General features: G+C 29.4%; 2 protein-coding genes across 8 annotated transcripts in view; one reads left to right on the top strand and one right to left on the bottom strand.

Moving 5' to 3' along the window:
* The first annotated feature begins 456 nt into the window (after window positions 1-456).
* Window positions 457-17700, top strand: Ptp52F (Protein tyrosine phosphatase 52F). 6 transcript variants are annotated; one of them, XM_089224474.1, is made up of 20 exons: window positions 461-892; window positions 2558-2851; window positions 3444-3719; window positions 5154-5308; window positions 5577-5700; window positions 6860-7141; window positions 8562-8891; window positions 9596-9768; window positions 10814-10952; window positions 11422-11742; window positions 11953-12120; window positions 12713-12818; window positions 13314-13528; window positions 13612-13679; window positions 14172-14306; window positions 15438-15569; window positions 16528-16670; window positions 16801-16939; window positions 17212-17290; window positions 17510-17700. In XM_089224474.1, the coding sequence occupies exons 1-20, from the start codon at window positions 787-789 to the stop codon at window positions 17587-17589; spliced, it is 3465 nt and encodes a 1154-aa protein (XP_089080600.1). In that variant the 5' UTR covers window positions 461-786; the 3' UTR covers window positions 17590-17700. The 6 variants fall into 6 exon arrangements, with proteins under 6 accessions (XP_089080604.1, XP_089080603.1, XP_089080600.1 ...); XM_089224475.1 differs by having other exon boundaries at window positions 2555-2851; window positions 17513-17700; XM_089224473.1 differs by having other exon boundaries at window positions 462-892; window positions 2555-2851.
* Window positions 17701-19446: 1746 nt separating this feature from the next.
* Window positions 19447-23750, bottom strand: part of Best2 (bestrophin 2) — a 60178-nt gene continuing 55874 nt past the window's right edge. For both annotated transcript variants that reach the window (XM_089224480.1, XM_089224479.1), the window contains exon 11: window positions 19447-22274. In XM_089224480.1, the coding sequence (XP_089080606.1) occupies window positions 21855-22274 (420 nt within the window). In that variant the 3' untranslated portion in view covers window positions 19447-21854. The remainder of the gene's footprint in view (window positions 22275-23750) is intronic.

Here is a 23750-nt window from a genome sequence, read left to right as displayed (position 1 = left end):
ATTTTTTTACAAAATACCTGAGAATCAATCTGACAATGTATGTTGTTGTTGTTCTAATTTTAATATATATATATATATTGTACATTAGTATATTATAATAATTTATAATTTTATCACGTGGGACATATAGTAATTCGCTTTATCAATGTACAAATGTAATTGTTCTGTTAAAATATAGATTATAAGAAATATATAACTGAATTTGCATTAGAAATATATCAAATAATTTAATAAATAGTTATTAATTATATCGATTAAATATAAACAAACGATATTTTTTTTTTATGTTAGGTACATTATTATAATCATATTATACAACTTAAAAAACTTAATATTTTCCGATATAGAACGAAAAAAATTCGTTTGAGCTTGCAATGCTTGCATATATATATATATATATATATGTGTTCAATGTATATAATATTTACGAGTTTTTCAAACTAATTATGACTTGTATAACAACATTTATAACATACGTATATAATGTTCGACCTTTTATCTAATAATTTTTTTTTATCGCGTACATGCTATATAATATTATAGGTATATTCAATACACCGATCATTGGCCACCGTGCTAGTCGCAGTTGATTTACTTTCTAAGACGAATATTATTGTTATTTCATGCACACGACATTCAATTACAAATTACAATTAAATTGTTATTAGATCAATATTATAATGATGTAGTAGACAATATTTTATTATTGTGTATCAATTCACTGACACAAGACGTCGAATCGTATAAACATCCGTAACAGTCATTACAGTAGCCACTGTTTCCGCGATGAAAAGCACAATATCAGACATGCACTTGTTTAACAATTTTTTCACAGTGTCGTTAACGCTGTTAACGGTTTATGTGACTGTAGCTTCTACGCTGCGCCAACCAGGTATTATAATTTAACGATGTATACTTGAAAAAATATTTGATAAAATTATATAATTTATTTTGTTGCGAACCGTCTGCAGGCACTTGATCAAGTGACAACGAAGAATAAAATCAGAAGACCATTACGCGGTGATCCATGTAAATTCAGCGAGTGTGTTCGATTTCTATTCTGACCATGGCTGTTCTGTTACAGCGATGCGTCCAATGCGGCGAAATACAAGTTTTATTTTTCACCGAACTCGCTGGGTTTACGTCGTAGGACACCGCGTGGTCACTAATCAATTACTAATTTTTCATTATAAATTAAACGATACAATTACGTTTTGACTTTTGATCGTTTTTATAAATGATCCCGATCGGATCGAAATCACTGTTAAACAGATATATATATATATACTTATATTTATAATGTTTACAAGTCCTAATGTATACAAAATAAAATGTGCTTATACAAGAGTAAAAATAATTTCGTGTAGGAGTGGGAACCAATGGCTTTGGAAGAAAATATTACAACGTCCATTAACTTGACCCACCCACTTATATATGATACGACCCAAACCAATACCAAAAGTTATATAATAGCAAATTTACTGTAGAAGTTATGATTAATTTTTATTTGGCTGGGCCAAGTTCAGGTTACCCACCCACTTTGTCCGATCGTCTACAAACAAACACCGGTGTTGGAAAATAGTTAGCAAATACCAGTAAATATATTTTTTGAAGTTGGCAGGTAAAAAAAAATTGTTTTTGGCAAATTGTCTGCCATTATTTGGTAACGTAATGTTACGTTTTATTTTCATTATTTGATTTATATTGATGAAAAATATTTATTACGTGATACAATTATTGAATTATTAAAATATATATACATAATTAATACTTACATTCCTATTTTTTAGGCTTCAAAAGAAGTAACAACATGGAATTTAATAAATTCCTGCAAATTAGGTGCCAATGTATATCTATTAACGTATAAAAAATATTTAATTAAAAATATATAAATTCAGTTGTGACAATAAATAATAATGACATATTTGTTTCGGAAAAGTTGCAATTTTTAGACGCTCAACTTGGTAGGTTTGAAAAACTCATAATTTGTAAAAAAAATTATATATGTTTTAAATGGTTTAATGGTGTTTTGTTATGATTTTTATACTATGAATATAATACATTAATATTTATAGTTTGGTAGGTATCTATAACGAATATCGGAATATACCACGAATTTATAATTTAAATAATAAAATAGCAATTTAATAAATATATTAAAATGTAACTTTACAATTTATGTAATACATTTGTTTACCTTGGGTAACTGGAACTTGAAACTGTATAGCACCGATTTTTGCCGGTCTAAGTTTTTTGTCAGACCATGTTTGTAATGTGTATACTTTTATATGAATTTTAAATAATTTAATACACTCCTCGCTAACGATATTTGAAATTCTATAGAGTATATAATATGGACCTATTATAGTCATTAATCATCACCTATATAAATTCTATACAATTAGTCTGTTCATTTTTATCATTCTATGGAAGGCCTATTTTGTAGAATGTAAGATCCAATACTTTGCTTGTAACATTATGTACAGTGATATTATTATGTAATTCATTGTTGTATTATGTATTGTTTCATTTTTGTATTTTATTTTGCAACTAGAAGATTTCCAAAGACGTGTCGTTGAATTGACTATAGATCCTATTAGCCCAACAGCGTTTTATGCCGAATGGAAAATATTGCCAGACATCAATGGCAGTGTAAATTATTCACTTACGTATTCCACTCAACTCTACACTGAAATTAAGTTAACAAGTGGCAACAACTTAACGTTGACTGGATTGATAGAATGCGCAGCATACATAATCACGGTGAGGTGTTTATATTATGGATCCGGAGAAAATACGTTTGGTGGTCCTTTATTTACTTCCACAGTTGCGTCGACTTCACATACTTTCCGTGAGTAAAAAAAAAGTAAAAGCCAATGTAATTATTTCTTACATATTACACCATAGTGGATAGTGGATGCCACTTATATAGGTAAAACTCAAGAGTGACGTATAAAACTGATAAAAGGTACAGTCGCTTATATAGAACTTAAAACCGCGCGGCCGTTATAAGAGCGTATTTAAATATTTTTTTAAAAAAATCGACAAGGATACTTTTGGTGAAATTTCGAAATAATTAACAGGTAATATATAAAAATAAAATAGCAAAATAATTTGAAATGTTTATTAATACATAAAATAAAAATAGAGAAATAAATTTAATTATTTATCAAAATTCGCTTCGCCTGCAAGACGACTCCCTCTGTGTTGGTCCCAAACCCAAAGTGTGTCTTTTAAGTGGCCTTCATTGTATTTATTATCTTTCTATTTTGTCATACTACTACTTTTGTCTACTTCGTGGATTTAAATAAAAATACAATAATGACTATAGCAGTGGTCGAATTTAGCTCAGTCCCCCTGTTTCCTTCCCCAATTCAACCACTGAATTGACTAGTGTGTACGTGTTGTGTACCTAAAGCTACTGCTAATGTTTTATATTTTAGAACTGAAAGCGGTGAAGAATTTAACCTTGGTAATTTCAAGTCACTCGATTTTGATTTCATGGGAAAACCCGATGGAACAGAAATTGTGTACGGCTAATTTTCACGTGTCGTTGACTTCAATTCGGGACACCGGTCAAGAAATACAAACCGAATTCGACTATCATATGATAACAGCTTTAGAGCCCTGCGTCACATATTCTGGTTACGTTTCTGCGGTCGACTCCGCTGGCGTTAAAGGAAGTCCAGCAGCGTTCAATGTGACTACAGACACTGGAAGTAATGTATTCGTACCTCCTAACATTCACCCGATAACGCCTTATCGGGTTTTCGAAAAATTTCTGAACTCTTGAATACTCGACAATAAGCCAAAAGTATATTTCATTTATAATACAGAGGTCCTACTTTTATAAATATGAAATAAGAGTTGGAGTTACACACAAAATATGAACCTATATATGCATATTATTGAAGTTATATAAATGCAAATAAAATATACTCATAGCATTATTTATATTATATTGTATGCAAGCGGCACGCATAGGCCGGGCAATAAAATAGCACTAGTCAAATTAGATTATTCTTTATCCTCGAGAAAAATGTTTAAAGAAATTATTTAGTGTTGTTGTTATAATTTAAAAAATTCGTTGTCACTCCTCACATTCATTTCCCTCAATATTGACCGAAAGGTTAGGTTCATTGGCGTATCCACGAGAGGGGGGGGGGGTCAGACGTTCCTGGCTACGCCACTGGTTAGGGTGTAAATTTTAATCACCTCATTATTTCTTTTCTATATGGTCGATACTCCGTCAGTACTCAATAGACAAGATATGCTTTTGTAGATTAGTTAATGACACACGTTAACAGGACATCCATTATAGTATACCTGCATGCGTATATATTGTGTATTATGTAGGTAAGGTAGAAGTTAAAACTATTCAGTCAAGAAATTAAACTTAAACAATAATATGAATTATACAATATATATATTTTTCAATTGAAATATTCATACGTCGTACGCAAACATCAATACTTTTAAATTCTCAATCAAATCAATAAAAAATCTTTTAGTAGGTCAAAAGTGCATAAACGCATATTATTTTTTATTATATACCTATATATTTATTAATATTTGTAAAAATAGTTCTTATAATCTACTTAAATATACTTATAGTTATATAATTATGAGACAGGTGATAATTGACATGTGCATGCGATGATTTTGGATATTATATATACATACATATTAGATTATTTACTGTCCCTTGATACCCCTGGAATAAATATTATCAATGGAATAAAGAAAAGATGTTTGAATATACATGTGTTATAACTTGTAACAAACCTATAAATTATAATAGTATTACCTACGGATTGAATATAGCAGTTTAAGTTCTAACGAAAGTGTATTTTATTATTTTAGTATATCATAAGAGATGAATCAAATTACAACACTAAAATATTACTTCTATGAAGAAATGTAATACTATATTTTCAGGAAAATAATCACGATGTATTATTATATATTGAATGTATAATAAAAGTTACAAACTGTGCATTAAGGCCAATAGGCTACGGCTTGCATTTAAATAAAATTAAAATTAAAAAGTAATTTTTTTATAAATTACAACGAACATAGGCTTAGGAATTTTGGAAACAACATTTAATTTCGATTTGTGATATTTGAGTGTTTAAAAATATGTTTTTTTTTAGTACCTGGGCCTGTAGTGAAATTATCAGCTTTGACAAATGGCTCGAGAACTATATTCGTTAGATGGGACAAACCAATTAATTCGTCTTTTTGTTTCCGTCAATACGTAATTGTTTACTGTCACGATATCTTTAATTGCTCTACAATTATAACTGAAGTATGTACTATTATGATTCTTATTACTAAATTTAAAAAAAAAATTATGATACAATGAAGCAAAATATTATTTTTTGATTTTTTGTAAAAATGTTGTGTTTTAATAATTTTTTATATTAAAGAGAACTTAAAAATTGACTTAGAAAATTAATGTAGCCTTTAGCCAGTGTAGGTTAAAAAATTAAACCAATTTTTTTTAAATATATTTTAACTTATGTTTATTTCATTAAACATTGTTGATTGATACTAACATGTTAAACCATTCGTAGACCAACTTTTTGACTATTTCACACCTAATACCTTGTGTAACGTATCAAATAACAGTCACGCCGAAGATGACAGACACTCAGGATGGTTTGCCAGCCAAAACCGAAGCCACAGTAGTCGCCGAAGGTAATATCATCTAAGTTAAAAGTTAAAAATATAACTCAGTGTATCTACTGATATTCTACACTCATAAGTCATAATCCATTGTGGTATCGATACATTTTGGACTTTTGGAGTAGTGAGATGGCAAAGAGAGGTGTCCAATTTATAAGAGTGACTAAAATAATATTCAAGGCGTGTGTGTTTTAGTCGAAGTACAACTTTCCTATTATCATTGATTGCTATTAAAAAAGCACCATATAACATTTTTTTTTGTTTACTGCTCTGAACTGGCCACATCGAAATACTTCACTTATTAGGTATCTCTATATAAATATATTTTTTCAAGATATATTTAAAAAATGATCTAATGTGCAGATTGAATAAAATTAAAATGGGTTTTCTTTGGGTTAAGTCTAAGATGATAATACATTTTACGATGACAATAGAATCTGTTGAAAAACGTAAACTAGTATATAGTTAATAGAGTGTAGTATATAGCGCCCAATACAGTTATACTTTACGGCATTATATATAATAGATGTCATCAATTACAATAATGTTAATATTGTTCTATATCATGTACTTATACCTGTAAAATAAATTAGGCATAGAAAAAATATTATTAAAATTAAAGTATATATATTATGTAGCTTGTGGGTAATTTTGAAAAAAAATTTTTTTGCCCTTTAAAAAATCTTGGCTAGTTTTTTACATAAATAATAAATATATTGTAAGTCTCAATTAAAATAAAGTTGGAGTGCAAAAAAATGAAAGTACATTTTTACAAAAAGATTTTTAAGGCTTTCATTTATAACTACCTTTCTTATCTTTTTAAAGTTATATATATATATATATATATATATAGCTTATGATTGCAGCTAATATATTCGGTATATGCAATATACAATAAACATATTACTGCATATACCGATATACCCGTGTTTATGTATAATGTAGGATGTCTAAAATAAACCATAGTTGAGTTTTCCTCATGGTGTTTAGAGTGAGATGAATTTATAAGCGTAGAAAATTACTTTGATATGTAATCAATAGTATTGTTCTTCTAAAATTATGACAAACTCCCGCCTATGTAGCTGCTAGCGGGTAGGTACTGCTATATTTGCTATTAGATGTCTGCTGAATTTAAATTTTATAAAGTGTATAATGAATGTTATTTTTTCAGTTTTGGAAAAGCCCATGAATGGACGAATATTGTTTTTAACCAGCTATAATGTCACTCTACAATGGGATCATCCTATCGATTCTGTTTGCAATTTAATACACCAAATTGTAAACTGTTCGTATTTGAACACTTCACTCGAGATAACAACGTATACACCGGTTCAAGCAGTGGTCATAGAAAACTTGAAACCTTTCACAAAACACATTTGTTACTCAGCGTTCTTTAATAAGCGAGGTTATTCAGAAAAGAGTGACGAAATCATATTTTGGACAAAATTTCAAGGTAAGTAATATTATTATTATTAAATTGAAAATATTTTAAAACGATTTTAACGATTAATAAAATCAGTCGACTCCTAATAATTCGATTAACTGTCTATTATAGCCGTCTTATATAGTGGTATTGAAGTGGGGAGGATATACGGTGGATGACATCTCATCTATCCCCTTTGTATAGTTTACATTTTTCATCTCTTCATTTATTTTATTGAAATAATGCGTATGTATACATATAGGTATTATCGATTTATATTAGTGGTTTTCATAAAATTATTATTTTTACGATAGTTTTTTTTACTAGTTTTACTTTTTTGCTTAGAAACAAGTACTTGTTGGTTTGATCTTTAAATTTGGCCATACTATGAAAGCTATAGATCTAATAAAACTAAACGTAATTTCTTACAATTTTATACGAATAAAGTGATAATATAATGTATTAATTTTGGGCTAACGAAGTAACGATGTACAAGAGTTTGTAAATTTGTTAATAGGTATACATGTATAATCATTCAAATGTTAAAAACATAACTATAGGTAAATTGTAAATATAAAGTTGTTTCGTAACATAGTAGTTTAAGGTATGTAATATTATATTTTTGTTTTACTTATTTAACTCTTTTCCACATAAAAGTATAATTTTGTAATCATATATTTAAATGTTGGTACTTTAATAGTTATATACGAAAATAAGACATTAAGCTAAAAGACTAAAATGTATATATAAAATTGTATTATAAATGGTATTATAACTGTAACTTATAACCATCTATAAGAACTTTTTTAAATGAAAGGCATCCGTATCCATCCACTTATTTTAAGCCACTTCAATCAATGGTCTTACATTCTTCCTCTTCTACTCTAAGGGTCTACCAACCAACTGCTCGTGTTTTCTATTCGGGTCATCCGTTCAGTGACAACGAATTTTTTAATTATATCATACCGTTTCAAACGAGGACTGTGAATTGGCTTTTTTCCAATTGAATTCTTTCAAATTCATAATCTATGTGCGTAAAAGGTGATTCTACCTTATGCTTAAGCACGTCGTTGTCATACGTGAGTTAAGCCCACTGTTTTGTTTCTGGAAGAACCTCTCTAACTCGTTATTTTTTCTTAATATCCACTCTTTTGTTCGTTGTCTTTATGTTTTATACATCAACTGGTCTAAAAACCGTACTTAGGATTTTCTTTTAAACACCATCAGTTTTTCTCTTCAGTCTGCCTTAGGACTGTTTAGATAAAATATTACCTAATTATCTAAATGTATAAAACTACATCACAGCAGTAATATATGCGGTCGCAGTTCTCCGAGAATATACGTCTCAAATACATTCTTCGGTTGTGCTGCGGCGATGTGGCATAATAATACTAAAATATACACCATACGCTATTTTATATTGTTTTCGATGATAATATTATGTTGACAGTGCCTGATCCTCCGAGAAATTTATCGATCATTAAATTATCCGCCAACAGCGTGGTCATTGCGTGGACAGCGCCTACTACGATATCGCCCGACGCAATCGACGAATACCGCTGGGCGGTCACATTCAAAAATTTTTTATACGAACCGCCGAATCACTGCGCGCCCCAAACTGTGGAACCCGTGGTCACATATTTCGTCAAAAATGACCAGACATACCAGTATAAAATTGCGAATCTAATGCCTGCTAGCTGTTACCTCGTAGAATTGAGCGCTGCAACAGAGTCCGGTCTTGGAAATTCAACAAATGTTACGATACACACGTTGTCATCAAGTAATGTTTAAATTATACCCGTAATTACTATATTGAATAATCTATCAATTATGTATTGTTATTTCACTAGATTAAAGTGTGTTTTTAAATAGAATTTCTTTTACAAATGATACACAGTAAATATAACGTTGACTACAGGTACTTACTATATTTAGGTACACGATGTACAGTGTACACACTGTAGGTATTAGGTTTAGGTAGGTATTACTATAGCCTACAGGTAAATTATATACTATCATTTATAATCAGTGGTGGAATTATAGTAAGTACCTTTAAAATATAAAGATTTAATGTAATGAAAATTGAATTTAAAAAAATCTTTAAACCACTTTTTAAATCACTGTTTTTTTCTCTTATAATAATACTAGAAAACATATTATATTTTCATTTAGCTAATTGGGGAGCCTTATAAATTTCAACTAGGTATACTTAAGATTTTTATTACATATTTAAAACACTTATATTGATGATTTTCTATCCTATATTCATATATTCCTATATGTATTCCTATATTCGTTTAAATGATTAGACAATGTAGTTTAGTTTAGTAGCCATTAAACATTTAAGCTGTACTCAACCCAAAAACAAACACAAAATCCAAGCTTTTTTCTAAATAGAATGCATCGCAATTTATTTTATTTTAATTTAGCTTGAACTTTTATTGTATTTATTTTTTAAATATTTTACAAATTGTATTGTTACAGCAAGTTCACCGGTCAAAAACCTACAAGTCACATCGATAGAATATAATTTGGTTGTCCTAAGTTGGAAGTACCCATGCATTCCAAACGGGAAAATTGCATTTTTTCACAGTACACTCGTGGGAGAAAGACTTGGATTTCATAATCACATTTTCAGTATTAAATGCGATATTTCAGTAAGTATGATTATTTTCAATGGACACTAAGTATAAAATATAGATACGGACCGTATCATGATCCACAAATATATTATTACATTTGTTTTGAGCAGGATCGTGAATGCATGATTTATTGCGCTTATTATTTGTGGAGGGAACTAATAAATACATGTAGTAGCTAGTTTCCATTTATATTGTTTAAAATTATATTTTGCAACATGTGATTGAGCATAATATTTCCTACGCATATTAGGATTCTAACATATGTATTTCGTACGAGTATGTTAGTAATTTATACTGAAAAGATTGAAAAATCTATATAGATTTTATATTTATTTATTTTCAAAAGTTATATTTCCATTTAATGTTGATATATTTAAATGTTATCTTTAACATATGTATTCACAGTGATCCATTTCATGTAAGACACTCTTTATTTAAAAAAATACAAAATTTTTGAAATTATTTCTTTTATATCATTTTATTTAGTTATTGAGCAAAATGTTTGGAAAGGTTTTTTGCTGTTTTGAATGGCAACATACAATTTTTCAATTTTCCATGGCATATCCTAAAGTGAAATACTATTCAGACTTCAAAGCATTACCGTTATCAAATTTTGGACAAGTAGCTTATTAGTTATAACTTATAAAGTGTTATCAGTTTAAAGAAGTAGAGTAATGAACAAATAGATTTTAGGATATCCGTATATTACCGCCACTCCACTCAACTTACCTAAACTTTGAAATTTAAATATTTATAATTCATAAGTTTCAAAACTCGATTTTTTGTATCAAAGTATTCCAAAATATATTTTGCTTTTAAATATAGAATGGAAAATGCATGTGTAAATAGTCATTAAAAAAATTAAAATGATAGCTATAAGAAATAATGAAAAATATACAAAATTGTCTTAAAAAAGGACTTAAAACTATGTTTAAAAAACTATTTACAAAATAATTTTTAAATTAAAGAGTGGGTTATGGTCAATGGATCACCTGGTATTTATTTTTAATTTAAATACTTGACGTAAACAAGTTTTTAAGTACAAAATATATTTTACTAGGACAATGAAACAGAATTTGAATATAGTTTAACCCATTTATTGCCCGAATACACATACGTCTGTACGGTAGTAGCGATAACCGATTCTGTGGAGAACCCAGGTCAAGACAAACGGATTCGATTTATCACACCATCGACAAGTATAAAACATTTGATATAGTTAAATTATAATTTTAATTAGGATTTTTACGTTTATAATTTTTATTAATACTTATATTATCTATGAATGAATATGTATGTCACATACATGTCTGATGGATATTTAATATAGTGTGAATTAATGTATTCAACTTAGAATGCACATAAAAACTGGATTTTTCAAGCTCGAGGAAATATTTTAAATATCTATTATTTATAATATTATTTGGAACTTTGAGAACATTTTTGAAAATTATATTTTTATAATTTCATCTAATTTTGGTTAATAGTATTCTTAAAAAATGAGCGTAATAAAATTAATTAAATAAACAACTCCTTGCATTTCCTTTCAACAACTCAAGCATTGTAATGTGAATAATATAACAATATTATCTTAGCCCTATAATATTTTTAATTTAGGGCGAAGCGATTTATTTTTTTCCTATTTTATAATGTTATAATATTATACAGGCCCGGATTTACCGAGCAAATACGATACTTACCGTAAATTACGAGTGACCGTGTCCGACAGCCATCTCACACAGGTCCATTTGTCCATACCCGGCGACTTGTTCTCGAGCACCTCCGGAAACATCCAATACTATTCGATAATCGTTTATCAGGACGGTGGATTTCCGGACAAACCAGAACACGGCAATAGGTTGAATAATCCTCGACAGCAAATGGACGACGACGTCTGGCCACCCGTCATGCGGACGTGGGCAGAGGCTGCGCCGTACCCTTTCATACTGGCGTACCAGACGACGCCCGACCGGTGGATGCCTTTCAAAGGTTAGACGCACACTGGTGTACCTATATACGTTATTTTGTGTAGTAATTAAAGTTTCACAAATGATTATACAGCAACAGCATAGATCTAACTATTGCCTAAATAGTCTTGTTCCGGCTAAATATTAAGTAGTAATAAGTACCAATTAAACAGAGAATAGAAAATATTAGAAAATAATATTTTATAATATTGCCATTATGTTTGATATTTAGACCAAAACGATGGGGTTTTCGACATCGGCGCAGACGAATCCTGTTCCATAAATGACAAGAAAAGTTATTGCAACGGGCCGCTGAGACCAGTTACTAATTACAGGCTGAAACTCAGGGCTTTTACAGCCGGTGGCTTTCAAGATTCGTGGACCGTACCATTTACTACGCGTAAGTGATACAAGAATACATACATACGATAGGTACAACGGATAAAAAAATAATAAGCAAATATAAATTTATCTATACACATCAACCCCAATAACATACGTAAAAATACATACGATAGGTACAACGGATAAAAAAATAATAAGCAAATATAAATTTATCCATACACAACAACCCCAATAACAATCGATTAAATAACAAAAAGCACAACATTAATTTAAAAGTAATACACTATACCTACTAACTTTACCCAGGACCTAAATTATTGACGAACTCATATATTATGCAAATGTTGTTATCTTATTATATTATCATTTGTTTGCGTATTATGGAACATATACCTACGTATAACTGCTGGTAATGTGTAAAATTAGTTAATATTGGACAAGGTCTGAAGTACCTACATACGTTACATTTTCAGGTTAGCATGCCGCTATAAATGTATGTGTTACCGGGCCGGTATATCATATAATATGGTTACTAGGGTGATAAAACCACCACAATAAGAATAAATTTAAAAACCACAATAATTGACCTGGATTTTTACACCTACAACTTGTGTATTTATTTTTATTTTTCGTGTACTGCGTTTTAGGGGGAAAACCCACCGCAGTCTATTACTTGGTGTTGTATAGTGTATTGTTCGCGGTGCTCATCACTGCTACCGGAATGTATTGTATACTCAACGAAAAAGTCCCGTGGTACGTAAAGCTACATTTTATATAATTTTGTAATAAAATATATCTAACTGTGTTTGGCCAGTGGCGTATTTAGAATTTAACAGCTGTAGGGGCAATGAGAGTTTGAACGACCTCGGCCCACTCTTTTCACAAAATTAGGTCCGACAACTTTATTATTGGTACCTATCATCATTGGAACTTTTATTGTACCTACCTATATAATATTTTATCGTGCTCCAGAAAATCCAAAATGTCTATATGATTACAATTGTATCGTGCACAAAAAAAAACTGTTGCATACGTAGATTATATGGGTTATATAGGTTGGTGACGTCTGGTTAAAAAAGACTAGACAATGTTATTAAACAATATGATTATATTGACACAGATAATATCTTACCAGTTTACCATTTAAATATGTAGTTAAAAAATTAAATGATAAAATAATCAAAAAATAGACATTGTCCTTATAACTAAATACGCCACTGTGTAAAGATTTTTAATCGAATGAAACAGGGCTGTACAGAACAGAGTGATTCACCCAATTGTGACACGCCAAGAACCCGGTTTGCTGAGTGACATGAACTTCAAACACCTGTCAGCCAAAACTCCCCAAGAAATCGAGGCCGAGTACGACCTACTAAATGTGTACTCGAAATCAAACTTTACGACAGACGTGGCTGTGATGCCCCAGAATAAGTACAAAAATCGTTACATCAACACGTTACCATGTAAGATCAGAAAACTGAGCGATTTAATTATTTCACGTACACTCACCCAGCGTGTTGGTCTTGTTATATAATATATTATACAGATGACTACAACCGAGTGATTATAAGGTCCGGCGACACCGATGACTACATAAATGCATCTTTTATCGAAGTGAGTAATCATTTTTAAAAGTCGTTATCAAAATATTATATTAGAGCATATTTTAAAAATAAGCATTTTATGTATACAATATAGGTACCACACCAGTTATTATAATATTTATATTCATCATTCTTATTTCCATTCCTCCAAATGAGAAGAATCAGAATTTCCTACTATTTCATTTTAAATTGGGTTGTAGGTAGTTTAATAATTTTAAGGAATATTTTTTCGATACTTTTAATAATTCCGTCGATTAAAAGTTAAAAACACATTATATGAATTATTATTTCATTTTATCCTTATAAAATATTTTACATGATCTCCTACAATTAATAATAATATCATTAATCTAAAATGTTTTACATTATTAAAATTATGAACTCTATGAATACCAAATGTGCATTTTATGAGATTTTGAATGCACAGTTCTAAACAAATATGAATGCATACAGCAATGCAATTAGGTACATAATATTAAACATATGAATTGCATATTTTTAGGATTCTAGGGGTAATCGCCAATATATAGCATGCCAAGGTCCCTTGAAAAATACTTGCGTTGATATGTGGCAAATGATTTTGGATCAAGACGTGGCTTCGATTGTTATGCTATGTCAAATCAGTGAAAAAGAAAAGGTGGAGTAAAACGTTATTCTAACAAATTTATTTATATATTAGTCGTAAACGTATTTTAATCCTGGCGATGGAGATTGACCATGGTATTTACATGAATATAATTTATATATTAAAAGTTAATAATATTGAACTGTTATAATGATTAAGTATTAAAATATAAACATGACAATAGCGAGGAGGGAGTAATTACAACACTAAACCATCCTTGGCTACGTAACTGCCATAACTGCCATCTATAATTGTATGCCACTTCACCAATATGCTTTTTTGTATAATGTATAACCAACATGGTCAAGTCCTCAAATTTTAAAGTTGTTAACTCTGACTTCTGTCCATTGGATTAAAATAATATACCATAATGACATATATAAAGTTTCACTATTATTTGTCAAACAAAGTATATCTATTGTGATTTGTATAATGTTTTGATAATAAATCGTAAGTAAAATATTCTTATTATGATACTATTGTGAATCTTAATATTTGATCTGTGAAATTCAAAAGTATTTTCTATAATATTTAAATGTGTTATTGGTAACATTTGAATAATTTATAATTTTTTGAACTGGCTCCACCAGTTTTAAGTACAAAAACATGTGTAACAATAAAAACTCTTATATTCTCTAGAATAGTCGGATTTTGTTAATTTTTTTTAATTTAAAAAATAGAACATTTTAAGGGTCGTTTAAAGCCCGATTTTCAACATTTTAATGAAAGAAACTTAAATATACATTTGAATAATTCGCAATATTTGTTATTTTTCAAATGTATTTTTCTAGTACTTTTTAAATAAAAATAAAAATTTGAGGTTTGATCCGATCTGAATAAGTTTTAATCTTTCAGATAGTAAAAAAATTATCAAAATCCGACAAATCAACGAGACAGACGCGTGAGAGTTATTTTCGTGAAGTAATTTTTATTGATATAATACACCGTATCAAGCACACCTAAATATCTATCGAACTGAAGATAGGAAAAATATTATAATTATTAAGGCAACAACTAAAATATAAAATATGATTTCCAAAATGTTTAGAATTGTGAAAAAAATGGAAAACCAACACCGAAACCCTTAATATAAAGTATAAGCCAAAGTAACGTGATTTTTAGTATATAAATTAAATTATTTAGATAAAATGCTGCAAATATTTCCCAAATAGCAATGAAAAATTAGTCTTTGGAGATATTCAAGTGAAAAATGATATTACGATCGTTGACACAGAGCGTTATTCGTTCACAATCAGAATATTGACAGTTATAAAAGTAAGTACATAATAATAATAAAGTACGTATAACTGTATATTAGAGATATTTAAAGATGAATTTAACGTTTCAAAAGACTTGAAAGGATGTGAGTACTAAATTTTTGTCTCTCAATTTACATTTGTAGACGTCTTTAGTTCACTGTGTCGGGTTGATCATTTTGAGAGGATATAATTAGTTTGAAAGTTATCATCAAAAATTGCAACTTATATATTAGTAAATTTTAAAAATTATTCCTTGCATAGTCGGTATAGTGTACACGAGATTAACTATCTTCCTAAGTATATGTAGTGTTTAGAGTAATATTATTGTATTGGTGAGTGAGAAGTTTACCAATGATTGGTCTATATTCATTCATGATTAGTGAACTTCTTTCAAGTGTATAGTATTACAGTATAAGCTATAATAGACGTATTTGTGTTAAAAATCTGATTTTTTTTTTTACTTAAAAGACAGTATAGTGTTGTGACCTACTAACCCAACAAAATTCTTTACTGTGTCGTAGTCGGTACCTCCGCTGAGAAGCTTCTGCAGTCTGTCTAATCTGTCTTTTTTATTTATTTTAACTTTAACATCAATTTTTCTTATTGTTCTTTTCTTTTTTTTTGAAACAGATCGAATAAAAAAAACTTATTTACCAAAAAAACCTGATTTAAAAAAACAATACATGAACTCACAACACATTTTCCAACCTTTATATTTCGATATTTTTACGAGAATCGTTTTAAAATTGAAAATTATTGACATAGTTTCGAATCTATGGTTATGATCTCAATAATTCTCACATCATTAAAATTAAACTTTATATATTATATCGGTATATATTGAACTATATATATCTTAGGAGTTAGTATACTCGTGGGTGTATGTAGGCATGCAACAATCATATTAAAATTAAAATACGAAATAATATGTCAAAATTGAAGTAGCTGGTAATTAGCTAGGTCGTGTTTTATAGGGTCATTTAAAAAAGACGATAAGACATTTTCAATTTCACGACTGGCCGGATTTCGGAACACCAAATGATCCATCGATATTGTTGCAGTTTTGGCGTGTAGTGCAAGCAAAATCCCCAGCTGGTCTGGTTGTAGTGCATTGTAGGTGAGTGTAATTTCTAATAATATTATATTTCTAATATATAAATTCATTTTAAGCCTCGATTAGTCTCCACTCTCCGATCTAAATGCGTATTATTGATACCTATATGATTATTAACATATTTGTTCAAAAGTGCTGGAGTCGGCAGAACTGGAACTTACATAGCTTGTGACATGTTATTACGTCTAATCCACCAGGATAGAACAAAATTAAATGTTTTCAAAACTGTTTTGAGATTGCGTGAACAACGGACTAATATGGTTCAAACACAGGTAAAATACATGTTTCATATAGTTCAACATTTATATAATAAATAAAATAACATGTAAGATTGTATACTATAATATTATTATTTTAAACTAATAATTAATCTACAAAAAACAAAATATCTACTTATCTATAACATACAGTATCTTTAATATTCAAATTCATTTAGTTATTATTTATTTTTTTAGTTTTTCATCATATAAACCTATATCATTTAGTATACGTATATCATATATACAGATTGTTTCAAAATATTAATCAATTATACAATTTTTAGGCTCAATACGAATTCGTGTACGAGTTTTTAGTGTTTTGTTTAAATCTACAGACGAAATCATTGAATATAACTACAGAAGGTCAGTAGAAGAGTCGTACAATATTGTTAAGATTATTATTTTTGTTACATATAAGTTAGTTAGTTAGTTACCAACTTTAGGCTTTAGAAGTACCAAGTATCATTTTGAATGTTTTAAATTATATTCGCACTGGGTGATGAGTGCCGAGTTGGTAAAAAAATGTATTGATTGATCTTCCATATATATAGCTTATTTGATTCGAGTTAACTTTTGTTCCAGAAGACAAGCCGGAGCACGTCTCTTCTACCAGTCCTACTAAGGGCACGGACGTGTGTGGCACAAAACTTATACAAGCATGAAAAGATATTATAATATTCAATTTTTTTGTAATTCTATAAACAAAAACCAATAATATATTTGATTGGTTTCGTTTACCTGCATCAGAATAAAATGAATGTTATGCGCATAAATTATTATTATGTGTATTAAGAAAAATATCACGTCCTCGGTAAAATATAATATTATCACGTTGGACTTTTTTTTAAACAATATCTACACAGCAATTTTATTTTATTCAATTCTGTTTGACTATAAACGCGAAAAATAATCTATGAAAACTGAGAGTACAAGTAGATGTATATAGTATTGTATATACATTATATAGTATATTTTATAATATACTGAGTAGATATACAATTATATAAAAGAAAATAATATTTAAAAAAAAAAAATAGTCATACCCATTAAAAATGTCTTAACTATGACATTAATTTTAACTTAACACTGCTGCAGTATAAAACGAATGATGACGACATAAAGCACATACTAAAACAAATACCTAAGCCAACACTATATATTAATAGTATTTACTATAAATTTAAATAATACATAAAAATTGCATATATACTTAAAGTAAATATTAAATTTTAGTGGATGTATTCATATTAATATATTATACTAAAACGATTTTCTATCTTACTTAAACTGTGTATTTAAACTAATTGTATCTATGTATTTTTTTTTTAACAGTAGTAGACGTTTATGTATACGTGTTTCGGTGCTTGTACAGTTTTCCTTAGTTTTTATCTTGTTTTTACGTTTAAATATTATATATATTACCTAAACATTTATTATAACATTGCATTATTGTTGTCGGTATTTATTCATATTTTTCAGCCAAGTCCATGTGGGAGTAATTTGATAGTAGATACACGCGTAATCATGCATTCTATTGACTAATAAGCCATCAAGAAGGTATTATACCACTGAATGTACATCAATATTATAAAATTTATAAATTTACAATCTTTTCAATCTTAATGAATTGCTCTTTCGTGTTCTTAGGGTTTCACAACAATATACCGACTAAATAACTTAATAAATTCGCCGAGAAATCTGTAATTGAACGGGTTTATTGTTTGCAAAATTACACATTAACCTTGAAAAATGTATGTACCTACTGTTCATTAAAAAGTGAAATGAGTCGTATTTTAAAATTTTAATAATACACCTCACACACAATAATAATATATAATTATAGGTCTGTAATTATTTTTCGTTTAAAAACTTAATGTTTCGGTGTATAAAAATATTATGTATATAGAGACCAATAAGACCATATTCATAATATATATAATAATATAATATTATTTATTATATTGTATTTAACTGCAAAAAAAAGTGTGCGCAAAACAACAAACAACCAAAACTATAAAAGTTTTCAAACTGGTCACAGATATCATAATATATTATAATTTAAATACCACAAAACTATATTATATCCGAGATAAAATTCTCCCGATACGTTAGGTGATTATTCCAAGGTCGAGTAAACATGGTTTATTTCGTTATACCGTGTAAGTTGCATGCGAATATAGTCAGAGGTATACCTATACATATACATAAAGTCCTAAGTCCTTACAACACACTAATTATTGTACCGGCGAGGCGGTGAATACGAATGGCGTACCAGTCCCTCGTATTGCGTCGCACCTTATCGTAAAACGAGGGTAACACGAAATGCGTCCAAGTCAAACTATTATAAACAAAGTTTTTTTTTTTTTTTGTATGGTTTTTAAATTGATTTTGTCTCTACACGACGATTGTGTGGCAGATTTTATGAGTAACGTAATCAAAAAAATTGTTAGTTATCGTATGGTTTAATATTAATAGGTAGGTGGTATATGCTAAAGTAAAAAAAAACGTAGTTACTTCAATTATAGATTACACAACATCGTATATTATACTATACACAGACATAATATTATAATGATAGATACATATTGGACGGCATATTTGGTGTTTTGATTAAGTATCACATTTTGTTCATTTTATTACATAATAAATACATTATTATTATACAGGTGTACCTATTATATTGCTATTTGTTAAAATCTAATAATTAAACGTTTATCACATTAACATTATAATGTTTTTAAAACAATGGTAAATATAATATATATACTTACACTAATAATATATACAAATATGTGTGCTTAATATATAGAACCTATTGTAAATCGTATACATATAGAGTATACAAATATACATTAAATATTTATATAATATATACATATAGAAACGTATTATATTTTATGATAATAATATATATGTTAAATATATATGTTGGGTTAGCTATTAGAATATAATATACATATATAATTGGTTTATGTCTAATTTATATATATATATATATAATATTATATACAGTCGCGATTTATATACCTACCTATAGACATGCCTCTATAAATTAATATATAATTGTTCAAATTGAGCAAATTTCATAATAATTTGACTCTTAAGGGTTACATAATATTATATATATATATATTATTTTTTTAAACTAAAAAAATGTACAGCATCGTTTCATCTCTTATCGTAGTCACGTATACTATATTGTAATACTATTGCAATATAATAATATTGTACATCATGGTCGTGATTTTCTCATGTAAACAATATTATTATTATATTATTATTTCTACGTAATGCATACAATAATACAACAGGAATACATAAGTTCGTATTACAGTAAAAATTCTTACCTAAATCACATAATATTTCACTACTCGATTAGCCTTTTAATACGATAGTCACGATATAGCTTGTGTTTACTATCTTCGCGACACTTTCGCACGAGTCTATACACATAGATAATAAATTATACTATACCGTATCATCGTATATAATATGAATTCAGGTAGGTATAGCCCGTTATCGTTAATATTATTTGACATAATAATATATTATAGGAAAATACAGTCTGAAGCTGACGATATAATATCTATGTATGCCTATACCTACTATACTTACGTGGTTTCGATTATGCACCACACGCAGTAGGTATATACACATCGTCAACAGTCTTCTCATTCGAAATGGTACCAACGACCTACCTACATTATTCCGAACGCGCAATAAATAATTTATTACCAATAGCGACTACCTATGTCCTATAGCGATATAATAACAATATATTTAGGTAACAAAGATTTTTTTGAAAAAATATCTTATCGCGTAAAACACGAACATTACTCCATTTATTAAATTGTATATACAATATTATTATACTATATCAACCGGAGATTGAAAATAATAGCGAAAACCTAACCGATATACATAATACCCAACCCTTATAACCGCTTTTGTAAACAACATTCACCAAATATAACAGTGTCCGCCTTAATTATAACATATAATAATAATAGGTATATCATTTCCACTATATATACTCATAACCACGGAAGTAGATACTGGATTACACGATGAAGGCCTATATATTGGATCACAGCGCTAAGGGTGGCACCAAAAATGTTCTCTCATCAAATCTGACAAAAAGTAGTGTCATATAATATAGCGCCATAGACACGAATTACAGACAATAAGTAAAAATACGGAGCGTTAAGATGACATGACTTTTTTTTTTATACGCATTTAATATTATGTTACTAGATACGGACATTTGAGGCCGTTATAGTATTATTGTCTGTTGTCCATACTTTGAAATATTTGCACACCAATGGCCGCAATAGTAAAACGATCATCATCATCACTTAGCCCGGCGAAAAAAGTTTCAACATTGAAGTGTCGTGTGTCGAGGGCATCAGAGAAATAATAATGGCCAATAGGGATACTTGGATGTTTTTTTACTAAATTTGATTCGCTCTGTTTAATTCGGAAGAAAAAATTTAGTGTTACACTTTAGCGAATGCTAAAATATAGAAAATTATTTACACTTGTGGATGAATTATTTTCATGAAACTTCAAAATAATATGTGATCAACGGGAGACCGTATATACAAAGCCTTAGGTACGTCCATTGTCCTATAAACTCAGTCCCATAAAAAAAGAATATTTCGTTAAAAATCAAAATATTATCATAATATCTTATAGCTTCCTCGCTCACCCACCCAGAGGCCAAATTATTACAACCTCCGTCGGCGGATCGCTTCCGCCGATATTTCTAGACTGAAATAGATCTTTCTTCGGAAACAACAACAACAAAGGAATACCGTCAATCCCGGGCACACATAACAACAATGACTAATAATTGTTCATTATAATATTATGAATTATGTAATTACAATTAACGGTGGTAACAAGGAGCAAACGGAACGGAGCACGTTTACACGTACACCTCGCCGCGCTTGCGCCTGTTGGCCGCCGGCGTCTTCCGGTCGTCCGTGCTGGACACGCTGCCGCTGGAACTGCCACCGCACGCGCTATCGTCCTTGTCCGAGTGGTGCGCATTGGCCACCGTGGCCGGGGTGACGTCGGTGATGAGCAGCCGTTGCGCGGGCGGCGTGGTCGCGCCTCCGACCGCCTCCGACGCCGTGGTGATGCCCAGCGACGACAGCAGCGGCCGGCTCATGGACACGGTGGACATGGCGACCGGGCTGACCGACATGGTGGTGTACACGGCCGAACCGTTGAACGCCGGGTTCAACACGCCCTGACAGACGCCCACGGCACCGTTCAGGCGGCGCTGGTTATGCAACGTGCCAGACAGGTTGGGGTCCATTTCTTGGATTGGAGACAACACCACCTGCGACGCGACAAAACAAATCATTTTTCAACTATTTCGATTTACGATATGACTATTGCTATAATGATACAACTCTGCGATAAGTAATTATAATATTATTACGTACAGATTCACGACTGTTTTGATTATATTTTAAATATTGTTTTAAGTATTTATATTTGAAGAGTAAAACGCATGCATTTATACAATAATTATTACAGTGCGAGTAATGCGAGTTTTGGGAGAACTATGCGTGTATGCCCCCTCAACTCATCTAGCTTTTATTCGAAGGACATAAATATCTATAGATATGAGCAATTAAAATTAATTATAGAAGTATATTTAAAAATAAGTTTTTATATAGGTATACTTAGCAATTAAAATGTCAATAAATCGCTATGAGGTGGTGCCCTACATAAGTCTTATAGTCTTATAAGTCGTATACTAAGTTTGATAATAGAAATCCATTCGATATTATGGAGCTATATTAAATTTCAGCTGTAACAGCACAAGATTATAGTTCTGAACTCTGTTCAGCTCAGTTAATAGAGATAAAACAAATATTGCGCTGGTGTCTGATATCCTCCTAAATATGATTGATTAATAAACTTCCTCCCGGGCATTACACGACTATAAAAACTACTTATAAATTAGAAAAACAAAAACATCACTCAGTTAGTAGTTATATATTTATGATTTTCAAAGATATCAATTTTGAAAAACACGTTGACCAGATATTTTCAAAAACTTTGGAAAATAGATTATTGATTTTTAATTTGGGTATATATAATGTCGCATCCATTTAGCGTTCTGACCCGTTTCGTGAAATGGATAGAAAATTTGTCCAGTTCGCGAAACGGAACTTATTTTTTTACAGATCGCGTAATTACACAATGTGGATAACTTTTCACGAAATGGACACGGATTTTTCGTTATACGGAACTTGTTCCGTAATCTCTACATAAAAATGACGAAACTAATACGTGAATGATTTTTATTAATAGAAACAACTTGTCGTAATAACCTGTGGTAATAATTATAATAATTATGTCATTCTAGTAAACTTTAGATAATGTATATTGTAAATTATCAATAAAAAAAAAATATGAAAAATAATAATAATTATAATAATTATGGCATTCCATTCAACTTTAGGTAATATAATATGTTGTAATTTATCAATATAAAAAAAAAAATATGAAAAAAAATTATAATTATAATAATTTTAGCATTCTAGTGAACTTAAGATAATATATTATATTATAAATCATTGAAAAAAATATATGAAAAATAATAATACTTATAATACAATTTTAGGTAAATTTATATTGTAAACAATTCATGTATAAAATAAAAAAATATTATTATAATTTAATTTAAAAAAGCATGCAGTATATTATTATTTTGAACATGGGGTAGTATTATGTCAACGGCTATTACATTTTAAGCTTGATTTAAAGCAAGCGCATTTTTTTTGTTTCACATTTTCCCCTACAA

This window comes from Diuraphis noxia, unplaced genomic scaffold (genome assembly GCF_037042655.1).
Source record: "Diuraphis noxia isolate RWA-SAM2 unplaced genomic scaffold, SU_Dnox_SAM2 contig0003, whole genome shotgun sequence".
NCBI lineage: Eukaryota > Metazoa > Arthropoda > Insecta > Hemiptera > Aphididae > Diuraphis > Diuraphis noxia.
Note: the sequence above shows the minus strand (reverse complement) of the source record. Positions and strands in the feature narration are given on the sequence as shown.